Raw genomic sequence first — 21,197 nt, forward strand, 5'->3', positions numbered from 1 at the left:
CTGAACTAAGAACTCATAACCCACCTTCCAAATGGGGTTTTCCACAAGCTTGCTAGCTTGTCCTGTTCTAGTCCCAGCTATTGCTGCTGATTGTAGCCCTGCAAAACTTATCTCTCTCTCTCTCTCTCTCTCTCTCTCTCTCTCTCTCTCACTCAAATTCTTTCATCTGTTGCCTTTTTGTAAACAACAATCCATTAGTGAAGTCTCTTGGGCACTCTCCAAAGCTTTTGCAAAAGCTCTTAGAGCTGGCCTGCCTAGCATGAGCAGAACTCCAGCATTTTAAATAAAATCTATTTTAAAGTGTTTGTATGTGACCTACACTAAAAAACCTTCCCCAATTTATCTCCCAAAAACATACCTGTAATCTGTCACAAAGGACTTTTAAGTGAAGAATTTCTACACCTCAACATTTCATTGCACATAGTATCCGCTCATGTGGAGAAAAGTATCTGTGCACAATCATGCCTTTACTATTTTCTCTTCTGTCCTTCTGTTAGGTGGCTTACAATCAGTATATAAAATGATGAAAGCAGCAAGAGGAAAACATCAAGGAAGAGATGTAAATATAGGACGGGTCAAAGTTGGAGAAAGAGCAGAAATATTCTTTGAGAATTTCAACTGCACCTGCTTCTGTTGCATATGCTTTACACAATCACTTTTTCTTGAAGGGAAATAGCACATTGTGATCAGCCAAAAAAGCATTTCTGTACCTTGCTGAAAGAGTCAGGGCATGATGAAATCCATACGTGTGCTACCATTGAGGAATGAGGTCTGATACAAAACTTCAGACATTTCTTCAACAACTTCATTGTGGCATCTTAGCTGTCCAAGCATCAATCAAGAAATGCTTATGCAGGAGGGAACAGTCAATGTGAAAAGAACGTCATCCATCTGACCAGGTATTAAACAGTGGTGAGGATGAGTTGTTAGTCAAGTCAGTCAGTAAACCAGTTGAATAGGAGGCCCAGTGGTATCAGGACCTTTATCATAAATGGGCTTGATGTACTATGAGAATGAAGTCAGGCTACCATATTCAGGGTTTGTGATGTAGCAATATTTGAAGTACTTCATATGGCTTTGCTCTTTGTATTCAAGAGATTAGTACAACTGAAGAAGTTGGGCCTATCTTAACGATCCAGCCTCGGGCTCAAGTTCCACCTCCTCCAAGAGCAACATGTACTGCAACAGCAAAAATTCATATGACTCCAGCGCCATCTCTCCGGGGAGCCGGCAAAGATGCCACTGGAGTCCATAAGAAGACAATTGAACTACAGACGTCACAGGAACAACTGAGCATGCACAAAAGACCACACATGCACACAATGGAGCAAGCTGTTTCCCTATGGGGAACAGCTGAATCGATCAAGACTGTGCTTATTAGCATTGCTAGTCAGACCCAGCTGTCGATTCAACGAGATGTTGAATCAGGATCATCTGGCAGCGATTCAGAGGGACAAAAGGATGAAGATCAAGACAAAGAGAAGGAAGAAAAAGCTTATGAAGAATTGGTGGGAACAGGAGCAGAATATGAAAAAAAGATGAAGGTCAACTGATTCAAGAGATTGAAGCTATACAATTTAGATATCCTGAAGCCAGAAATCAAGTATGGAAGCCCATGAACAAACTTCTATAATAATTAATCAAATGCAGTTATGTTTAAACATATGGATTTGCAATTTATATCTGTCACAAGTGATGTTAAAGCACAATTTGAATATGTTAAGAGTGAAGTTAAAAATATTAAAGAAGAAATGGTAAAATATACTAAAGCTGTTGATTAAGTTAAAATTCAAGTCCAGAAAATTGAAGACAATATCCAAGACTATCATTATGAAGTAGAGCAATGTAAAGATACAGATTTCTATCATGACTTGGGATGTGCAAAGAACTCTTACAATTATTGATGTAATGGAAAATCACAGTCATAGGAATAATGTGAATGTTGGGTTGGTTGAAGATTTTGAGGACTCTAATCCAGTACAATATTTTTCAAAAGTGGATTCCAGAAGTTCAGGATTTTGAGAATTTTCCAAATGGACTTGAACTAAATAGAGCACATGGGGCCAATAGAAAGAAGCCATTCCCAGGACAAACGCCCTGCTCAATTTTGATTAGATATTTATATTATCAAGGCAAAGAAACAATATTAAGAGCGGCAGTGCAAAATGCCCGAAAATACCAAGGTCCATTAACAGTGGAAAACGACAAGTTATTTTTCTCTGTGGATTTAAGTATGCCAATTGTGAAAAGAAGAAATAAGTTTAATCCTGTGAAATCAGTGCTTTGGAAAAGGGGATATAAATTCTCTTTTCGATACCCGCCACAATTAAAGTATTTTCTGGAGAAAATCAATCATGGGTTTTTAACTGATGAAGAAGCAGCTTTGGAATTTGCAAATTCTTTTCTGAATATTAAACAAGATCAACAAATGAGTGCCCAGAGTCGTCAGCCAGCAAGTTTTGGCAGATCAACTTGAGAAGAAGCAAGTTGTAGATCAGGTGTCAAAGCAGCAAGAATTGATTGAGATCAATAATGACCAAGTGAATAAAGATCTTGAAGAAACTCTTTATACCTATGAATGAACTGTTTAAAGTAATATCCGGGGGGGTGGACTTTTTGTCTTCTTCCATAGTTGCATGCAATTTTGTGGCGAAGGCCACTTCCCGTACAATAGAGGGAAGTAGTACTGATGGGTTTTTTTATCAGTACTCTTTTTTTTTTAGTTTGTTTTCTTTTTGGGGTTTTTTTCTTCTATTTTATTGTTTAGAGATGTCAAATGTAATTAAAGGTTTATTTGGTGCAGGGGTCCAACGGGATGGGTGGTGGGAGTTCTTTAATTTTGTACAAGAAATGGCAGTTAGTAATGTATTAAATTTTTTAAGTTTTAATATAAATAGGATTAATAACTCAATTAAGAGAAAAATATTTTGGCTTATATTAAAATATGAAAGTTGATATTGTTTTTTTTTAACGAGAGAAACATTTAACTGCGAAAGAACACCAAAAATTGAGAAAAGCTGGGCAGGTCAAATGGTAGCTTCTTCATTTAATTCTAAAGCAAGTTGCTATTTTGATTAATAAGAATGTATCTGTTAAGATTCAATATGTGGTTACGGATCCTGCTGGGAGGTTTGTTTTGGTACATTGTCCAATTTATTCAGAGATGTAGACACTTATGAGTATATATGCACCTAATATTGATGAGGAAATATTTATTCATAACTCTTTTATGCATCTTGCTGAGGCTCATGTAAAGGTTTTAATTGGAGGAGATTTTAATTCCTGTCTTGATCCAATTTTGGATAAGTCACAGAAGCCAGTTACTAGAACTAAAATGTCAAAAAGTATTTTAACTATGGTGAAAGATTTGAATTATTAGATATTTGGTGAAGGTTAAATCCAAAGGAAAAGGATTATTTTTATTCTTATGGGCATGACTCTTATTCGAGAATTGATATGTTTTTTAATGTCAGCACAGTTATAAGGCAGAGTTATGCATGCACAGTATAAAGTTAGGATTTTATCTGATCATTTTCCACTCTTGATGTCGTATAGTTTCTGAAAAGGAAAAATTGGTTATTAATGGAGATTTAATTCTACATTGTTGAAAAAGGTAGATTTTTGTGATTATACAAGAAAAAAAATTCAAGAATTTTTTATTAATTCTAATTCAGTGGATAATAAATTTATTTTATGGGATGCTTTGAAAGCTTACTTAAATGGTCAGATAATGTTATTCATCAAAAATCAAGGATTATACTAAAGAATTGGATTATTTGGAAAAAGAGATAGAGAAATTAGAAAAAGATATGCAGAAAAATGCTTCTGATTTTAAAAAAAAGAATGTCTCATAAAGAAGAAATTTTATTATAATACGATCCAGACTTATGGAACCTAAAAACTGATTGCGAGAACTCAACAAAAGTATTATAAATTGGGAGAAAGAGCACATAAGGTTTTGGCTTGGCAATTGAAGGTAGAACAAACCTCCAGAATAATTAATGCTATTAAAAAGAATTCTATTAAAGTATTTATAACCTCAAGAAATAAATTATTAATTTAAGGATTTTTAATATAATGTATATAGATCTCAGTTTAATAGTGATGAAGTTAAAATTGATAATTTGCCTCAAATTAGTTGTCTACCTTGAATTGTCAAGATCAAAAAGATTTAGATGCTCCATTTATGGTAAGAGAAATTAGTCAGGTTCTTAATTCTTTGCTAAATGGTAAGTCAACAGGGGAGGATGGTTTTCTGTCTATATTTTATTTAAAGATTTATTAATTCCTCCTTTTGTAGAGCTGTTGAAACAAGCAGCAGAAACCCATTCTCTATTGGAATCTTTTTCAAATGCAATTATTACCGTTATAGCTCAGATCCATTGACTATTATAGAGATTTGTTAAAAACTGAATCTTATAGGCCAATATCTATATTAAATGCTGATTATAAAATTATAGTAATGTTTTGCTAAATAGAGTGGCTAGATATCTACTAAATTTAATTCATATGTATCTAACAGGTTTATTAAACCACCAATCTGTTGATAATGTTGCTAGATTGATTAGTTTATTACATTTATCTCAAAAGAAGGGTGACTTATTGATGGCAGTAACTTTAGATGCTGAGAAGGCTTTTGATTGACTAGTATGGGTTTATCTATTTAAGGTTTTGGAAAAATTGGTTTTTTACTTTCATTTATTAATTGGATTAAAACTTTATACAAAAATCCCTCTGCTAAAGTTGTAACTATGGACAAATTTCTTCTGTTTTTCCATTGTCTAGATCAAGGGAACAAGAATGTCCTTTATCTCCAGCTTTGTTTGTTTTTGCAATTGAACCTTTAGCAGACTTAATAAGACAAGATTCTAAGATTAAGGGTGTAAAGGTTAGTCAAGAGGAACATAAGATTAATTAATTTGCTGATGATGTTTTGGTTTATATGACAGAATCCCAAAATTATCTGTATCAATTATATATGAGACTAGAAGAATATGGTGAAATATCTGGTTTTAAGATTAATTGGGACAAAAGTGAAATTATGCCCTTGGTTAAAGGCGATTATACTCATTGTAGGAATCTGATTGATTTAAGTGGTCAGAGGATGGAATTAAATATTTGGGGATTAACGTTGATAATGATTTAAACAATTTATATAAATTAAATTATTTACCTTTACTTAATAAAATTAAAGAAGATTTAAATAGGTGGAATAACTAGAGTAGGGAGAGTGAATTGTATGAAGATGATGAATATTTTTCTAAGGGTTCAATATCTATATCAGTCAATTTCTTGTTAGATTTCTCAAAAAAAAATTTATATTCGACTATTAGGAAGTTTTATGGAAAGGAAAGATGGCTAGAGTGTGTTTGAAAAAATTAACCTGGAAATTTGAATAAGGAGGTTTGCAACTTTCCCATTTTAAGAATTATTATAGGGCAACTCATTTGAGATTTATTAATGGGATATTTGATGTAGATAAATCTCCAGCCTGGGTTAAAATAGACTAAGTAAAATAGGAGAAAATTGAATGAAGGACTTTATTTATAAATGGAATTCAAAATTGTTAATAGGAAGTAGAGTTATGCCTACTTTGATACATTTTATTGAACATTGGAATAAAATAGATCAGAAAATACATGGGAAAAGTTTGATTTCTTGAAAAATCTGTTTATATCAAAATAGACCCTTTTTCTATGGATAATCAATTTTTGAGGATTTGGAGTTGAATGGGGATTAAGAACATAGAAGACTGTTTTGAAGCTGGTAAATTGATTATTTTTCAATGAATGAAGTAAAAATTCAATGTCCAAAATAATACTTTTCTTTGTTATTACCTGGTTAAAGCTTTCTTGGTTGATAAGTTAGGTCTTAATTTGATACTGCCTAGACAAAATGAATTAGAATTATTGATATGTAAGAGCAGTTTGAATAAGTTTATTTCGATGATGTATAAACTACTTCAAAAAGAAGCTCCTAAGTTAGGAATTCATAAATCAAGATTAAGATGGGAAGTTGATTTAAATAGACGAATAGATGAAAATGATTGGACGCAGCTATATAAAGAAAATATGACAAAAATTATTAATGTTAGGTATAGACTGGTTCGATATAATTTTTTGCATCAATTATATTTAATTCCTCAAAAATAAAAATAAAATTGAACTCAACATTGTCAGATTTATATTTTAGATATGGTCATGATGTTGGGTTGTTTTTGCATTTGTTAGAGGTAAGAAATTTTTTGGAGAAAATATTAGGGGTTAAACTCCCACAGGACCTGATGTTATTTTTGTTGGACAATATTAAAGTGGTTAGACTATGTATCAAATTGAAATTTTACGACTAGCTTTAGCTGTTTCTAGAAAGTGCATAGCCATTACTTGGAAAACATACACAGATTTAGGGATGGAGAGATGGCATGCTGAATTGCATTCTTATATTCCACTTGAGAAAATAACTTATAACTTACATATTAAGTTTCATTTTTTTTTAAATATGGAGCCCATATTTACAACACGTTGGTTTGAAAATTTGAAGGACTCTCTGAAAGCCCACCCTGTTGGTAACCCCAGTTTCATTATTATTTGTATTGAGATTTTATATTTCTTTTTGACATTTTCTTAACTTTTTTTTTCTTTTTCCTTTCTTTACTTTGATATTTTAGGGGAGGGTTGGTGGGGTGGGGAGGGATGAGGGTTTTTTTATACACACACACACACACACACACACACACACACACACACACACACACACACACACGTGTAATTTTCTTTAATTTTATTGAATAAGTATACATGGATGTGGTTTTAAAATTCTTAAAATATTCAAAAAAAGAACAGATTACAGAGTATGGAGTTACATGAAAGAAAAAATCAATTAGTACTACACAATGCAATATGACAACACTGTTGTGGGATTCATTCAGGAGTCTAATGACTGTGGGGAAGAAATCAATCTGTTGGTGTAGAGCTGATCTATCCAGGAAAGTGTGTTGTAAAACAAGAAAAGAGGTTCAACACTTAATGCAGAATGACAGCACATTGTACAAATGTGCAAGATGAGGGTTCCAAGATTCACTTCCACTGAAGTCCATGGATCTGAGCTTCAACAGTGGAATACTTACTCATTGAACTCAACAACTGATGAAAAATTTCTTCCCTAAACATACAGTACAATGAGGAAATCTACTCATTATATGAAGAAAATATAAATATCTTTTTACCTTAAAAAATACAATAGTTATGACTCTCAGAGAAAAATTTACTTCTCTTGTTAATGCAGTTCCTGTTAGACAATGGGAAGAGATTTTATGTTATTTTGACCTGTAACAACAGCTTGACATATACCAAGAAAAAAACAATATAAATAGCTCAAATTTTGCTAGGATGAATCTCTCATTAGTCATGTTTTGTAGCATCTTTTTGTGCATATTAGGACTTAGCACAAAATTACAAGAGGTTCAGGATGAGAAAGTGTATCTCCAAAAATGACTGAGAAGAGGATGAGCTGAAACAAAGAATGTATCATTTAAGTAGGCACATTTGATGAAAGACATAAAGAGAAATAAATATAAACTGAATGAACAAAAAAATAGAAAGGAAAATGTTTTGTTTTATTTAGTTTTAAATGCATCTTCCATAGAGTATTAATTCCTAGTTATACATGCTACATTTTACCAAGTCTAGCTTGTAGATGAATTTTACTTAAAGTAAACAAAGTTCTCAGTGCTCTAAGACCTGTAGGCAAAAGTTGAGAGACCACAGGAAATTAACATTTACAGTAATTATAAACTGAGCTTTAAGTGTACTCCTGTTGAAATAAAAAAAAAACTATGTTTACAAATCAGACCAGATCAACAGTATCTGAGTGGAGTTAACTATTATCCATTAAAATTGTTACCAAGCAACATTATCTTCATCAGAGCATTCTCAGTCAACTGTGATAACTTTTATTGGCTATGAAGGTCAGCATTTTGTATTAAAAATTTATGAAGCTTTTCATGCCAGGATAAATAAATGAAAATGAAAGTTTAGTATAAGTCTCGGTGGAAATGCAAATGTGGGGACTCATTGAATAACATTTTGAAAAGAAACATCACAAGAATGATGTGTATTTTCTTCTTCTTCTTCTACATTGAAACCACTAGCATATGCTAGACAGTATCTATATATTTTTTAGTTTGATTGCCAAACAATGTTCCATTCAGTTGGACCTTGCCATATTACTGGTCCATTGTGGAAAGATCTTTCAGAATAACACTTCTAACCAAAAGTCCAGAGCACAGAGCATTCTGCAGGGTCAGGGCCGAATTAAGCTAGTGCGGACCCTATAGCATTTGTTACAAAGGGCTCCTAAATCTAAACAAAAACCATAAATGTTAAAAATTCTAGTGATTTAAAGGAGAGAACGCAAGGGGAAAGTAGAACACCAAATGCCAGAGGAAGCTAAATTCAGAGGAGAGAAATAAACTCAAAGCAATAAATCATTGCAAATGCAGCCTCGTGCATTTTATGAATGGATATAAACTTACGTGGGTGACTTGAGGAACAAGCTCCTCTGGCTTTCTGGCAATTCAGAGAAATTTTGCCATGGTCTATTCTAAACATGGCAACATAACAAACTGCATGCTATTGTTTTCCTTTCCAGAATGATGGAGTGAACGGGTACATTTTAAGTTTATCAGAGCAGCAGGTGGATAATTTGTTTTCCCTTAGGCGATTGTGTAATTTTTAGTGTGGCTACAGAAAGGCTACCTGGAGAAATGTTGCTACGGCCACCCTTTTAGCCCACTAGTTATAATATTCATGACCACTCTTGCATAGTGGCCAGGATTTACTCTGCAAATAGACTGGTTTTACAGCCTACTGCTTAATTAACTTGTCAAGGCCACCTTCCCACTAAAAGGAAATCTAGCAACAGATTAAGCTGCCTTTGCTGCCATTCCTTCATTTTGTGGTAAACGTCAGGATTTGTAAAGGAAAGCAAGAGTCATTGCTTTGCACTTAATCAGTTATTTCCTCACAACTACCAACTACAGGACGTGAAAGATTTTTTTTCCTGAACACTGTATTCTCATCTTCCCGTGAACTTCTCGTGTAACTGCATTTCCACAGTCGTTGCATGATTTTCAACATAATTGATAAATTAGTTATCATCACGCCTCTTCTAATCCACCAGCGATAATGTTGCCTTCCTGCAGATTGCTCTGGGTGGGTTCTTTGTGCCATGACACCTGTTTTTAGGATGGGTGGGGGAGTGAGGGGATTGCTTTGTTCAAAATAACAATTGTTTTAGCTTGCTTTTATTATCCTACCTTTAAACAAGAACTGTTGTGCTGCTTATCAATATTTAATAGGATGTATTTTTATCTGCATCATTGTTTATGTATTAAAACGACATTTGGTCTTTTGATGAATGAGTGCCTCTTTCAAAAGAAAGCAGGCAAAAAGTGTCACAAAGTTTTTAAAAAAAGAAATACAGAAGAATTTGCTCTTCAGACTGGATTTGATCACCACATGATGATCTTTTAGATCACCTTGTTTTTGTGGGGGATGAAAGATGTGTCCCTATCTCTGGCTCCATCCCATTCTGATGCGAAAAGGCTGGTTCAGCCTGGGATTCCCTTCCCCGTGCAAGCCAGCTTGCCGATTTGCCTCTGCAAAGGTATTGTCATTGAGCAATGTTGGAACAATGAAACAGTTGCCTTTTTACATTTCAAATCATATTCTGGGCTCTCAACATTCCTTAAAATGTAACGTAAAAGGTGATATATGCATGGAAGATCATCATGTTTCAAATCTGTTAATGTGAGCTCCGACAGCGCTGCACCCTTGTATAGAGCAAGTTCAGAATCACTGAATTGGAATTTTTGATAGCTTGCAAGCATTTAGTGTGGGGTCCTTGAAAAATGTGGGGCCTGTAACATATGCTCCTTTTGCTACCAAGTTAATCCAGCATTGCTGCAGGCACTGCAGGAGAAGGACGTAATGCATACGGTGGGGTCCCTACTGGTCTGTCAAGACCATTTTGTCTCATCAGTAGAAATGACCAACAAAATTTTGCCAGTGAGAGGACCCGTCCACATAAGATCCTTCCTACATAATTGACATGACGCCTGCCTGCTGCCCTTGAGATGGCTGCAGAGGATGAGTCCTATTTGTGGACAGTGGATTTGCAAAGAAAGTCCTGAAAAGGAAGCAAGAATCCTTGTTGAGATGCATTCCAAACAGCTGCACAACTCTGATCTACAGACTGTTCCCAGCCACTCATATCAAGACAAACATCAAGTACTGCTGGAAGATCACCAATTCAATGAAAATCTACCTGAAACTTGTTGATCTTCTAGTATAATGAGATGTCTAAAGGAATCCTGCTACCTGGAACATTCCAGGCTGCACGATTATATTCCAAGGGATGCATTGAAGCTTTTTGCAACCAAAACAAAAGCCTTTCATACAGCTAATAGTATAGAAACTAGGCTGACTAGCCTGCCTATCTACACTAATCCCACTTGCCTCCATTTATTCCATATCACTCCATGCCCTACTCATTCAAGTTCTTGCCAGAAGCTGTTATGTGAAGTCTCCGTGTTACCATAAAGTTTTACTCCTTAGAACTGATGGCAACTTGAACTTCTGGTCAGTTGGAAATGAACAAAAGCAGTGACTGGCAGGGGCTCGCAGAAACAACAGTGACAGGAGAGTGAACAGGCATGGGAAGAACAACCTTCAGCCAGTCTCACTGACTCGGTGATTGTGGAAGTCTGCTCAGTACACCCAGAGCTGTTTGACCCAGCCCCTGAATGTTTGGGAGAGAAGTCACGGGGAAATGCCGCATTTTCCACTCGGCAGAAGATGCATACAGCCTTGCAAAATTCAGCAAATTCATCTCCATCCAGTTCACCTGTCTCCCACACCTTTGTTCGTATGTGCATGGTATCAGAAGTCGGAGTGTTGGTAATGTACAGAGGTCCTGTGCAATCCCTGCATCCAACACCTCCCCTGGCAGCTCGCTCCAGATACTGACTCCTCCTTGAGTGAAAAATGTACCCTCAGATCCACTCTAAGCCTCCTCACTTGCATCTAAAACCTGTCCTCTAGTTTTAGACGCCAATGTCATAGGAAACAGACCTACCTTATCTTTACTGCTCTTAATTTTACATATAATGTTGTCGAGAAGGATTGATGTCGAAGGTCCTGTTGCCATTGCACACTGAGAAGGTAAACCCTGTGTAAAAGCCTCTCAAACACTTACTACCCAAAGAGGCCATATGAGTGTCAATGATGCCTTATATTTAGAATGTGCTAATGTTACAAATATGTACAGACTGCACCTATTTATAAATGTAGAAAAAAATGTACTGCTTTTTGTATTTCCTGTGTATATTTTCTATGAATTAAGTTTATGCATTCCTGCTACTTGCCTTTTTGTAAGTGGATCTGTGGAAAGTGCCATCAGGTGGATGGTGCGGGAATTGCTTCTGAGTAGCAAGCTTTTACATAGCTTTTTAAAAAAATAACACCAAGAATGTTATCCTTATCTTTCAGTCCAGCCACGGAAGGAGCTTGGGATTTTATAAAACCGAATGCTCTACAAGCAATGGGAGTTATGGTATTTGGTAAGTCCTGGTGCAGATCAATATTAATTCAGTTGTTTATTAATTCTAAGGGTCACAATCCTATTTTACCACAATTTCTCATTGATCACTTACTTTTTCCAAAAGTGTTGGTATGTAATTTGAATTGCTGACATTTCTCTCTCTCTCTCTATGCTCTAAGTAGCGAGGTCACTATGGCCACAGCTAGGTTATAGCTCATGGTTCCAGCTCTTGGGCTGTAGCTCGAATCCGCAGGAGAAGAAAACACATAACCAGTAGAATGTGTCCGACACTGAGTTTACTCAGTGACAGCTTTGCCTTTTATAGTCAGCTTGGCTGCGTCACCACTGGGGCGTGGCTTGAACGGGCCGACTGCCGATTGGTTACCTTGGATGCCCGGGCCCCTACTGGGCCCCCTGTGATCCACCAGCAGTGATTGACCATTTTCACTGCTCTGCTGGCGGCCTATGGAAACAGGTGTTTCAGCCCACTCGATGCTTTGCTGGTAGCAGCGATCGACAGCCATTTTCTGTGTCGGCCCAAGGCGCGGGCCGTGGGCCACTACATGACCCCCTCCCCAGAACCAGCGATGTGGGTGCTGTTTTTAGGAGGCCGACCCTTGCACTGTGGGGTCAGGTGAATGATGGGCTGGTCAAAGTCCAAGTAGGAAGGTTTCAGACAGTCGAGTGTGCTGCCAACGTCCAAAACACAGGTGAAACCATTGTGTCTGAGGACATAGCATAGCCGCATGTAAGGCCGCTGTAGAGGTGGCCAGTGAGCCCTGTGCCGAACAAACACGTATTTACTGGTAGTAAAGTTCTTTGGGATTGTGATAGTACAGATCTATCACCAATGTACATAGTGTATATAGTTACTGTATCTAGACTGTGCTTACAGCGATTGGCTGAGAGCTAAGCCACACCTATTGTTTGGGCCTTAAAGGGTTGTGTCCCTAGCCAGGTCGGATCATTCCGGACTGGTCGGCCACCTGTGAAGAGCTCCGGTCTTTTGCTAATAAAAGCCTTGGTTTGGATCAACAAGTCTTTGGTTCTTTCGACGAGCTCTACAGGGATGTAAGTGCAGGATTGGCTGTGTGGTTTAGGTTTAGCAGGGGCCAGGGTGCCTCGGCACTCGCATAGTCAGGATAATGTGATCTCCATGGGCTCCCCTGAGTCCTCAGGGGCCGTCACAAATTTGCCCGGTATAACTAGGGGTGCGCCATAGGTTTAACTCGACAGAGGATGCCCCGAGGTCCACCTTGGGTGCGGTGCAGATGCCTAACAGGATTCAAAGGAGTTCGTTGGCCCAGTTAGGTCCAGTAAGCCATGCCATTAGGGCTGCCTTAAGATGTCTTTTTTTTTATTTTTTTATTTTTTATTTTTCACACCATAAATCACATTAGCCATGATATACACTTTTTCTTTTTCACACATATACAGTGACTTTTTCTCCCCCCCCCTCCCTCCTCCCAAGCCACCCACCCCCACCCCCATCCCTCTCATCCATTTTAGGTATACAATCTAGGTTGCATTAAGCCAGTCAGACAATGTTGTCATTCAACAAAAATACACCAGAAATTCTACTGAGTCCATTCTTTTCTTTCCTTCTCCTTCCATCAACTTAGGTAATGTTTGTCCCCGGTAGGTTTTCGCTATTGTATTTAATGTAAGGCTCCCATACTTGTTCGAATATTTCAATATTATTTCTTAAACTATATGTTATTTTTTCTAATGGAATACATTTATTCATTTCTATATACCATAGTTGTATTTTCAAATTATCTTCCAATTTCCAGGTTGACATAATACATTTTTTTGCTACGGCTAGGGCTATCTTAACAAATCTTTTTTGTGCATCCTCCAAATCAATTCCAAATTCTTTGTTTTTTATGTTACTTAGGAGAAAGATCTCTGGATTCTTTGGTATATTGTTTTCTGTTATTTTATTTAATATCTGACTGAGATCATCCCAAAATTTTTCTACTCTCTCACATGTCCAGATTGCATGAATTGTTGTTCCCATTTCTTTTTTACATCGAAAACATCTATCAGATACTGTTGGGTCCCATTTATTTAACTTTTGCGGTGTAATGTATAGTCTGTGTAACCAATTATATTGTATCATACGTAGCCTCGTATTTATTGTATTTCTCATCGTTCCAGAACATAATTTCTCCCATGTTTCCTTTTTTATCTTTATATTTAAATCTTGTTCCCATTTTTGTTTAGTTTTACCATTTGTTTCCTCATTCTCCTTTTCTTGCAGTTTAATATACATATTTGTTATAAATCTTTTGATTAACATTGTATCTGTAATCACATATTCAAGATAACTTCCCTCTGGTAAACTCAAATTGCTTCCTAATTTATCTTTCAAGTAGGATCTCAGTTGGTAATATGCCAGCGCTGTATCTCCAGTTATATTGTACTTATCTCTCATTTGTTCAAAGGATAAGAATCTACTTCCTGAAAAACAATTTTCTATTCTTTTAATCCCTTTTTTTTCCCATTTTCTAAAGGAAAGGTTGTCTATTGTAAAAGGGAGTAGCTTATTTTGCGTCAATATTAGTTTTGGTAATTGATAATTTATTTTATTTCTTTCTACATGAATCTTCTTCCAAATATTGAGGAGATGATGTAATACTGGAGAAGTTCTATGTTGTACCAATTTTTCGTCCCATTTATATAATATGTGTTCAGGTATCTTTTCCCCTATTTTATCTAATTCTAATCTCGTCCAGTCTGGTTTTTCCCTTGTTTGATAAAAATCTGATAGGTATCTTAATTGTGCGGCTCTATAATAATTTTTGAAGTTTGGCAATTGTAAGCCTCCTTGTTTATACCATTCTGTTAATTTATCTAGTGCTATCCTCAGTTTCCCCCCCTCTCCATAAAAATTTCCTTATTATTTTCTTTAACTCTTTGAAGAATTTTTCTGTCAGTTGTATTGGCAATGCCTGAAATAAGTATAGTATCCTTGGAAAAATGTTCATTTTAATACAGTTTATCCTTCCTATCAGTGTTAGTGGTAGATCTTTCCAATACTCTAAATCGTCCTGTAATTTTTTCATTAGTGGATTGTAATTGAGTTTATATAATTGGCCTAGATTTTTGTTTATTTGTACACCTAGGTATCTTATTGCCTGCATTTGCCATCTGAATGGAGATTCCTTCTTAAATTTTGAGAAATCCGCATTATTCATAGGCATTGCTTCACTTTTATTTACGTTTATCTTGTAACCCGACACTTCTCCATATTCCTTCAATTTCTTATATAATTCTTTTATTGATAGTTCTGGTTCTGTTAAGTACACTATAACATCATCCGCAAATAGACTGATTTTATATTCCCTGTCTTTTATTTTTATTCCTTTTATATTATTATCTATTCTTATCAATTCTGCTAGTGGTTCTATAGCTAGCGCAAACAATAAAGGTGATAGTGGGCATCCCTGCCACGTTGACCTGCTTAAGTTAAATTGCTTTGATACATGTCCATTTACTGTCACTTTCGCTAACGGTCACTTATATAATGCTTTAATCCAATTAATATACTTCTCTGGTAAACTGAATTTTTGCAATACTTTGAACAAATAATTCCATTCTACTCTGTCGAAGGCCTTCTCTGCGTCTAAAGCAACTGCTACTGTAGGTGCTTTATTCCCTTCTACTGCATGAATTAAGTTAATAAATTTACAAATATTGTCTGTTGTGTGTCTTTTTTTGATAAATCCAGTTTGGTCTAAATTTACCATTTTCGGTACCTGTTCTGCTAATCTGTTTGCTAATAGTTTAGCTATTATCTTATAATCTGTGTTTAGCAAAGATATTGGTCTATATGATGCTGGTGAGAGTGGATCTTTCCCTTGTTTTAGTATTACTGTAATTATTGCTGTTTTACATGAATCTGGTAAGTTTTGTGTCTCATCAAACTGGTTGATTACATCCAGGAGGGGCGGTATTAATAAGTCTTTAAATGTTTTGTAGAATTCTATTGGAAATCCATCCTCTCCTGGTGTCTTATTATTTGGTAATTTTTTTATTATCTCTTGTATTTCTACTGTTCCAAATGTTTCTGTTAATTTATTTTGTTCCTCTATTTGTAGTTTTGGTAGTTCAATTTTAGTCAAAAATTCATCTATTTTCCCTTCTTTCCCTTCGTTTTCAGTTTGGTATAATTGTTCATAGAATTCTCTAAAGTTTTCCTTAATTTCTTTTGGATTATATGTAATTTGTTTGTCTTTTTTCCTTGATGCCAATACCATTTTCTTAGCTTGCTCTGTCTTAAGCTGCCATGCTAGGATTTTGTGCGTTTTTTCACCTAGTTCATAATATTTCTGTTTTGTCTTCATTATATTCTTCTCTACCTTATATGTTTGTAATGTTTCATATTTTATTTTTTTATCCGCCAATTCTCTTCTTTTAGTTGTATCTTCCTTCATTGCTAATTTTTTTTCTATGTTTACTATTTCCCTTTCCAACTGCTCTGTTTCCTGATTATAGTCCTTCTTCATCTTGGTGACATAACTTATTATTTGCCCTCTAATGAATGCTTTCATTGCGTCCCATAGTATAACCTTATCTTCCACTGATTCCGAATTTACTTCAAAATACATTTTTAATTGTTTTTCAATAAATTCTCTAAAATCCTGTCTTTTAAGTAGCATGGGGTTTAATCTCCATCTATACATTCTTGGAGGGATGTCCTCTAGCTTTACTGTCAATATTAAGGGTGAATGGTCCGATAGCATTCTCGCTTTATATTCTGTTTTTCTTACTCTATCCTGCATACTAGCTGATAACAAAAATAGGTCTATTCTTGAGTATGTTTTATGTCTAGCCGAGTAGTATGAGTATTCCTTTTCTTTTGGGTTTTGTTTCCTCCATATATCCAAAAGTTTCATTTCTTGCATTGATTTAATTATAAATTTGGTTACTTTGTTCTTCCTGTTAATTTTTTTCCACGTTTTATCCATATTTGGATCCAAATTCAGGTTGAAATCCCCTCCTATTAGTATGTTCCCTTGCGTATTAGCTACCTTCAAAAAGATATCTTGCATAAACTTTTGATCTTCTTCGTTAGGTGAATATATATTAAGTAGATTCCGAATATATCTGACATTTTATCATAACATATCTCCCTGCTGGATCTATTATTTCCTCTTCTATTTTAAATGGCACCTTTTTACAAATTAATATAACCACTCCTCTTGCTTTTGAATTATACGATGCTGCTGTTACATGTCCTACCCAATCTCTCTTTAATTTCTTGTGCTCCAATTCAGTTAAGTGTGTTTCTTGGACAAATGCTATATCAATTTTTTCCTTTTTCAGTAAATTTAGTAGTTTCTTCCTTTTAATTTGGTTATGTATTCCATTAATATTTAAAGTCATATAGTTCAGCGTAGCCATTTTATATTTTGTTTATCTTCTCTTTCCGTTTTTCCATCATTACCTTTCCTCCTTTTCCATTTCTGTTTTCTTATTTTCAACTCTTTATAAGACAACATTCCTACAACATCCAACATTTTCCTTATTCTCCTATTTCTATCTTCTTTATCCCCAATCTCCCCTTCCCCTCCTGAGTTGTCCTTTATCCCTTGTCGGACAACCACATCTCCCCTCTCCATTTGGATTTGCGAATCCACTCGCAAGCGTCAACTGATTTTGCAGTGACCATTATTTCCCCCCACCCAGCCCCCCCCAGAAAAGATTTCACTTTTCATATGTCACAAAGGTCACTCTTTTAATTCCCTCCTTATTCTCTCTATTCCATTACCTTCCCTTATTAATTCTTGTCTATACTATCTATATTTTCCTCTAAGTACAGATACATTCACGAATGCACATTGTCTCTATTCACTCTTATACCTCTTTACCCGCATACATATCAATCGTGATCATTTTTACTCTCATTACCCGTCTTCATCCCTCAGTCTATTTTTGTCTTTACCCACATACATATCAATCGTGATCATTTTTACTCTCATTACCCGTCTTCATCCCTCAGTCTATTTTTGTAATTGTTCTGCAAATTTTCGTGCTTCTTCTGGATCCGAGAATAGTCTGTTTTGTTGTCCTGGAATAAATATTTTCAATACCGCTGGATGCTTTAGTATAAATTTATACCCTTTCTTCCATAAAATCGCCTTTGCTGTATTGAACTCTTTTCTCTTCTTTAGGAGTTCAAAACTTATATCTGGATAAATGAAGATTTTTTGCCCTTTATACTCCAGTGGTTTGTTGCCCTCTCTTACTTTTTCCATTGTCTTCTCCAGTACCTTTTCTCTTGTAGTATATCTTAGGAATTTTACTAAAATAGATCTTGGTTTTTGTTGTGGTTGTGGTTTAGAGGCCAATGCTCTATGTGCCCTTTCTATTTCCATTTCTTGCTGTAGTTCTGGACATCCTAGGGTCTTAGGGATCCACTCTTTTATAAACTCCCTCATATTCTTGCCTTCTTCATCTTCCTTAAGGCCCACTATCTTTATGTTATTTCTTCTGTTATAATTTTCCATTATATCTATTTTTTGAGCTAATAGTTCTTGTGTCTCTTTAGTTTTTTTATTAGATTCCTCCAATTTCTTTTTTAAGTCTTCTACCTCCATTTCTGCTGCTACTGCCCGCTCTTCCATCTTGTCCATTTTTTTTCCCATTTCTGTTAAGGTCATATCTATTTTATTCACTTTCTCTTCTGTGTTGTTTATTCTTCTTCTTAAATCATTAAATTCCTGTGTTTGCCTTTCTTTAAATGACTCCATGTATCCTCTAACAAGAGAAAGTATATCCTTTACCTTGCCTTTCCCTTCTTCTAATTCACTGTACTCTTCCTCTTCTTCTTCCTCTGGGTTGGCCATCTGTTGTTTCTTTATTGCCCTTTTCTTCTCTTCTTTCTTGTTTTCATTGTCTTCTGTGGTCTCTTCTTGCTGCAGGTGTTCTGCAACTGTCGTTGCCGGCTGTGGAGATCGACTCCCCAGCTGGTCCCCCCTCCCGTCGGTGTGTTTTTTTTCATGCGCGGTTGCGCACTTTTACTCGGCTCTGCGAGCCATTTTTGTAGTCCTATTTCTACCGACCTGAGGAAGCGGGCTTCTCTCTCCACATCGGGCCTCTTCGGACAGGTAAGGCCTTCTCTTTCTTCCTCCGTTGTCTTCTCTTCCTCTCTTCTTACCGTTGATTTTGATTTTTCTTTTTTTGTCGCCATCTTCTTTCCACCTTTATACTCACTTTTCTTTAACTTTTATTTCTGTGCCTTTGTATTTTCTCTTGTTTTTCCCGACTTTTCTGGAGAGGGCTGGAGTTCACCGTCCGGCCACTACTCCATCACGTGACTCCTCAGGGCTGCCTTAAGATGTCTGTGGAACCTCTCTACCAACCCGTTGGCCTATGGGTGATACACCGTGGTGTGGTGGAGTTGGGTCCCCAGGGTGTGGGCTAAGGCAGACCACTAAGACTGGAAGTGAATTGGGCCCCCCTGTCCGATGTCAGGTGTTTGAGGACCCTGAAACACACTACACAAAGTTGAGTAATGCCCATGTGCATACTTCTGTGGAAGCCTCTGAGAGTGGCACTACTTTGGCCATCTGGTCATCCAGTCGACCATTGTGCGGAGGTAACATGCGCCTCTGGATATGGGTAGGGGCAGTGACGTGCTGTCTCGAATGTCTGTGGTGGAACTTTGATACGAGTCTGAATTTTAGATGACTGACACTGAGTACAAGTCCTGGCCCACAAGGCAAACTCTTTGCTGACTCCATGCCAGACATAAACTGTTCGTCACCATTTTGACTGTAGTCCTGATGGCGGTGTGAGTCAAGTTGTAGACCGAGTCCAAAACCCACCTCTTCCATGCAGCTGGAATGACAGGGCAAGGTTTACCCTTCAAGCTGACGCAGAGCAGTGTGCGATTGCCAGGGGTGATCTAGATGTCCTCCAGTTGTAATTTGGTGAGCGCTGTCCGGTACGCCAGAATGTAGGGTCTGTTTGCTGCACATCAGCCAGGGCTGCGTAGTCAAAGCCAGGGATAGGGTTGTGCACTGCCAGGATAGCCAGATGGGTTGGGCATCGGCCACCATATTGGATTTGCCAGCTATGTGTTCAATGTCCGTTGTAAATTCGGAAATTTAAGACAGGTGCCGCTCTTGCCTGGCTGACCACAGATCTGATGCTTTAGGAATGGCAAAGGTAAGGGGTTTGTGGTCTGTGTAAATTTTAAACTTACTGCCCTCCAGGAAGTAACGAAAGTGCCGAATTGCCAGGTATAAGTCTAACAGTTCTCTCTCAGAGGCACTGTTCTTGAGCTCTGGTGGTCTGAGGTGTTTACTGAAAAAGGCCAGCAGTTGCCAATGTCCATTTACCAGTTGCCCAAGTACACTCCTGTCCACTGTGCTGGATGTACCTGTCATGAGGGTGGTGGGGGCATCTGTCCATGGGTGCACGAGGAGGGTGGCATTGGCCAGGACGTTTTTGGTGGCCTGGAGGGTCTTGGTCATTTCCTGGGAACATTGTATGTTTTTTCTGGGTCCTGCCATGAGGGGAAAGAGTGGGCTTATGATGCAGGTCGCTGCAGGTATGAAGCAGCGATAAAAGTTAACCATACCTGCAAACTTTTGCAGTCCCTTCACCTTCGATGGCATGGGGAAAGAGCAAATAGCATCCATCTTATTGGGTAATGGTCTGACTCCTCGTTGGTCGAGACAATGGTCCAGGAAGTCAATAGTTATTTGGCCAAACTGGTACTTGGCTGGGTTGATGGTTAGGCTGAAATCGCTCAGCCTGGAGATTAATTGTTTTAAGTGGGTGGCATGCTCAGTGTAGGTGTGGCTAGAAATTAAAATGTCGTTGAGGTAGATGAAGGCAAAATACAGATACTGGCCCACTGCATCCTCTGGAAAGTCTGAGCTGCATTTTTTTAACCCAATGGACGTGCGGAGAAATTCAAACAATCCAAGACGGATTGGCAGTTTTTGGCATGTCTTTGGGGTGTACCGGGATCTGGTGATAGCGCCTGATGAGGTCCATCTTTGAGAATATCCATGCCTTTTGCAAGTTCGTGGTGAAGTTTTGGATATGGGGCATGGGATATCTGTCTAGTATGGTGGCCTCATTCAGGTGGTGGTACTCTCTGCACGACCTCCAACCACCCGCTGCCTTGGGGACCATGTAGAGAGAAATGGCGCAAGAACTATCGGAGCGCCGCACAATGCTGAGTTTCTCCATCTTTTTGAATGCCCCTGGCTAGGTTGAGTTTGGTGCCTCACCACATGTTTGGGTTCTGCTGAATAGAAGTGAGGCATGGTGATGGAGGGGAATTCTGCTAGGACCTGAGCAAAATCGTTGTCAGCAGTACTCACTGAGTGCTGGTGGGGTTGGAGAGTTCAGTGCCCTTGAACGAGACTGACTGAAATGTCTGGGCGTGTACCAGCTGGCGCCCCTTGATATCCACCAGGAAACATTGGCCCAACAGGGAGTCTTGAATGTGTAGAAAGCTATATAGTTGGCCAGTTGTCACAGCTGTTAAAGATGGCCGGCCTGGGTATTACCCTGGAACACACAAGGGGAGCGCCATCGATGGGCCTTGGAACCCCACCGTCAGAGATATA

General features: G+C 37.4%; 1 protein-coding gene across 3 annotated transcripts in view; it reads left to right on the plus strand.

The window, feature by feature from the left end:
* slc38a11 (solute carrier family 38 member 11) overlaps positions 1-21,197 on the plus strand; it is a 77,937-nt gene that overhangs the window by 36,465 nt on the left and 20,275 nt on the right. For all 3 annotated transcript variants that reach the window (XM_069930526.1, XM_069930523.1, XM_069930525.1), the window contains one exon: positions 11,550-11,620. In XM_069930526.1, the coding sequence (XP_069786627.1) occupies positions 11,550-11,620 (71 nt within the window). The remainder of the gene's footprint in view (positions 1-11,549; positions 11,621-21,197) is intronic.

Source organism: Narcine bancroftii, chromosome 4 (genome assembly GCF_036971445.1).
Source record: "Narcine bancroftii isolate sNarBan1 chromosome 4, sNarBan1.hap1, whole genome shotgun sequence".
Lineage (NCBI taxonomy): Eukaryota > Metazoa > Chordata > Chondrichthyes > Torpediniformes > Narcinidae > Narcine > Narcine bancroftii.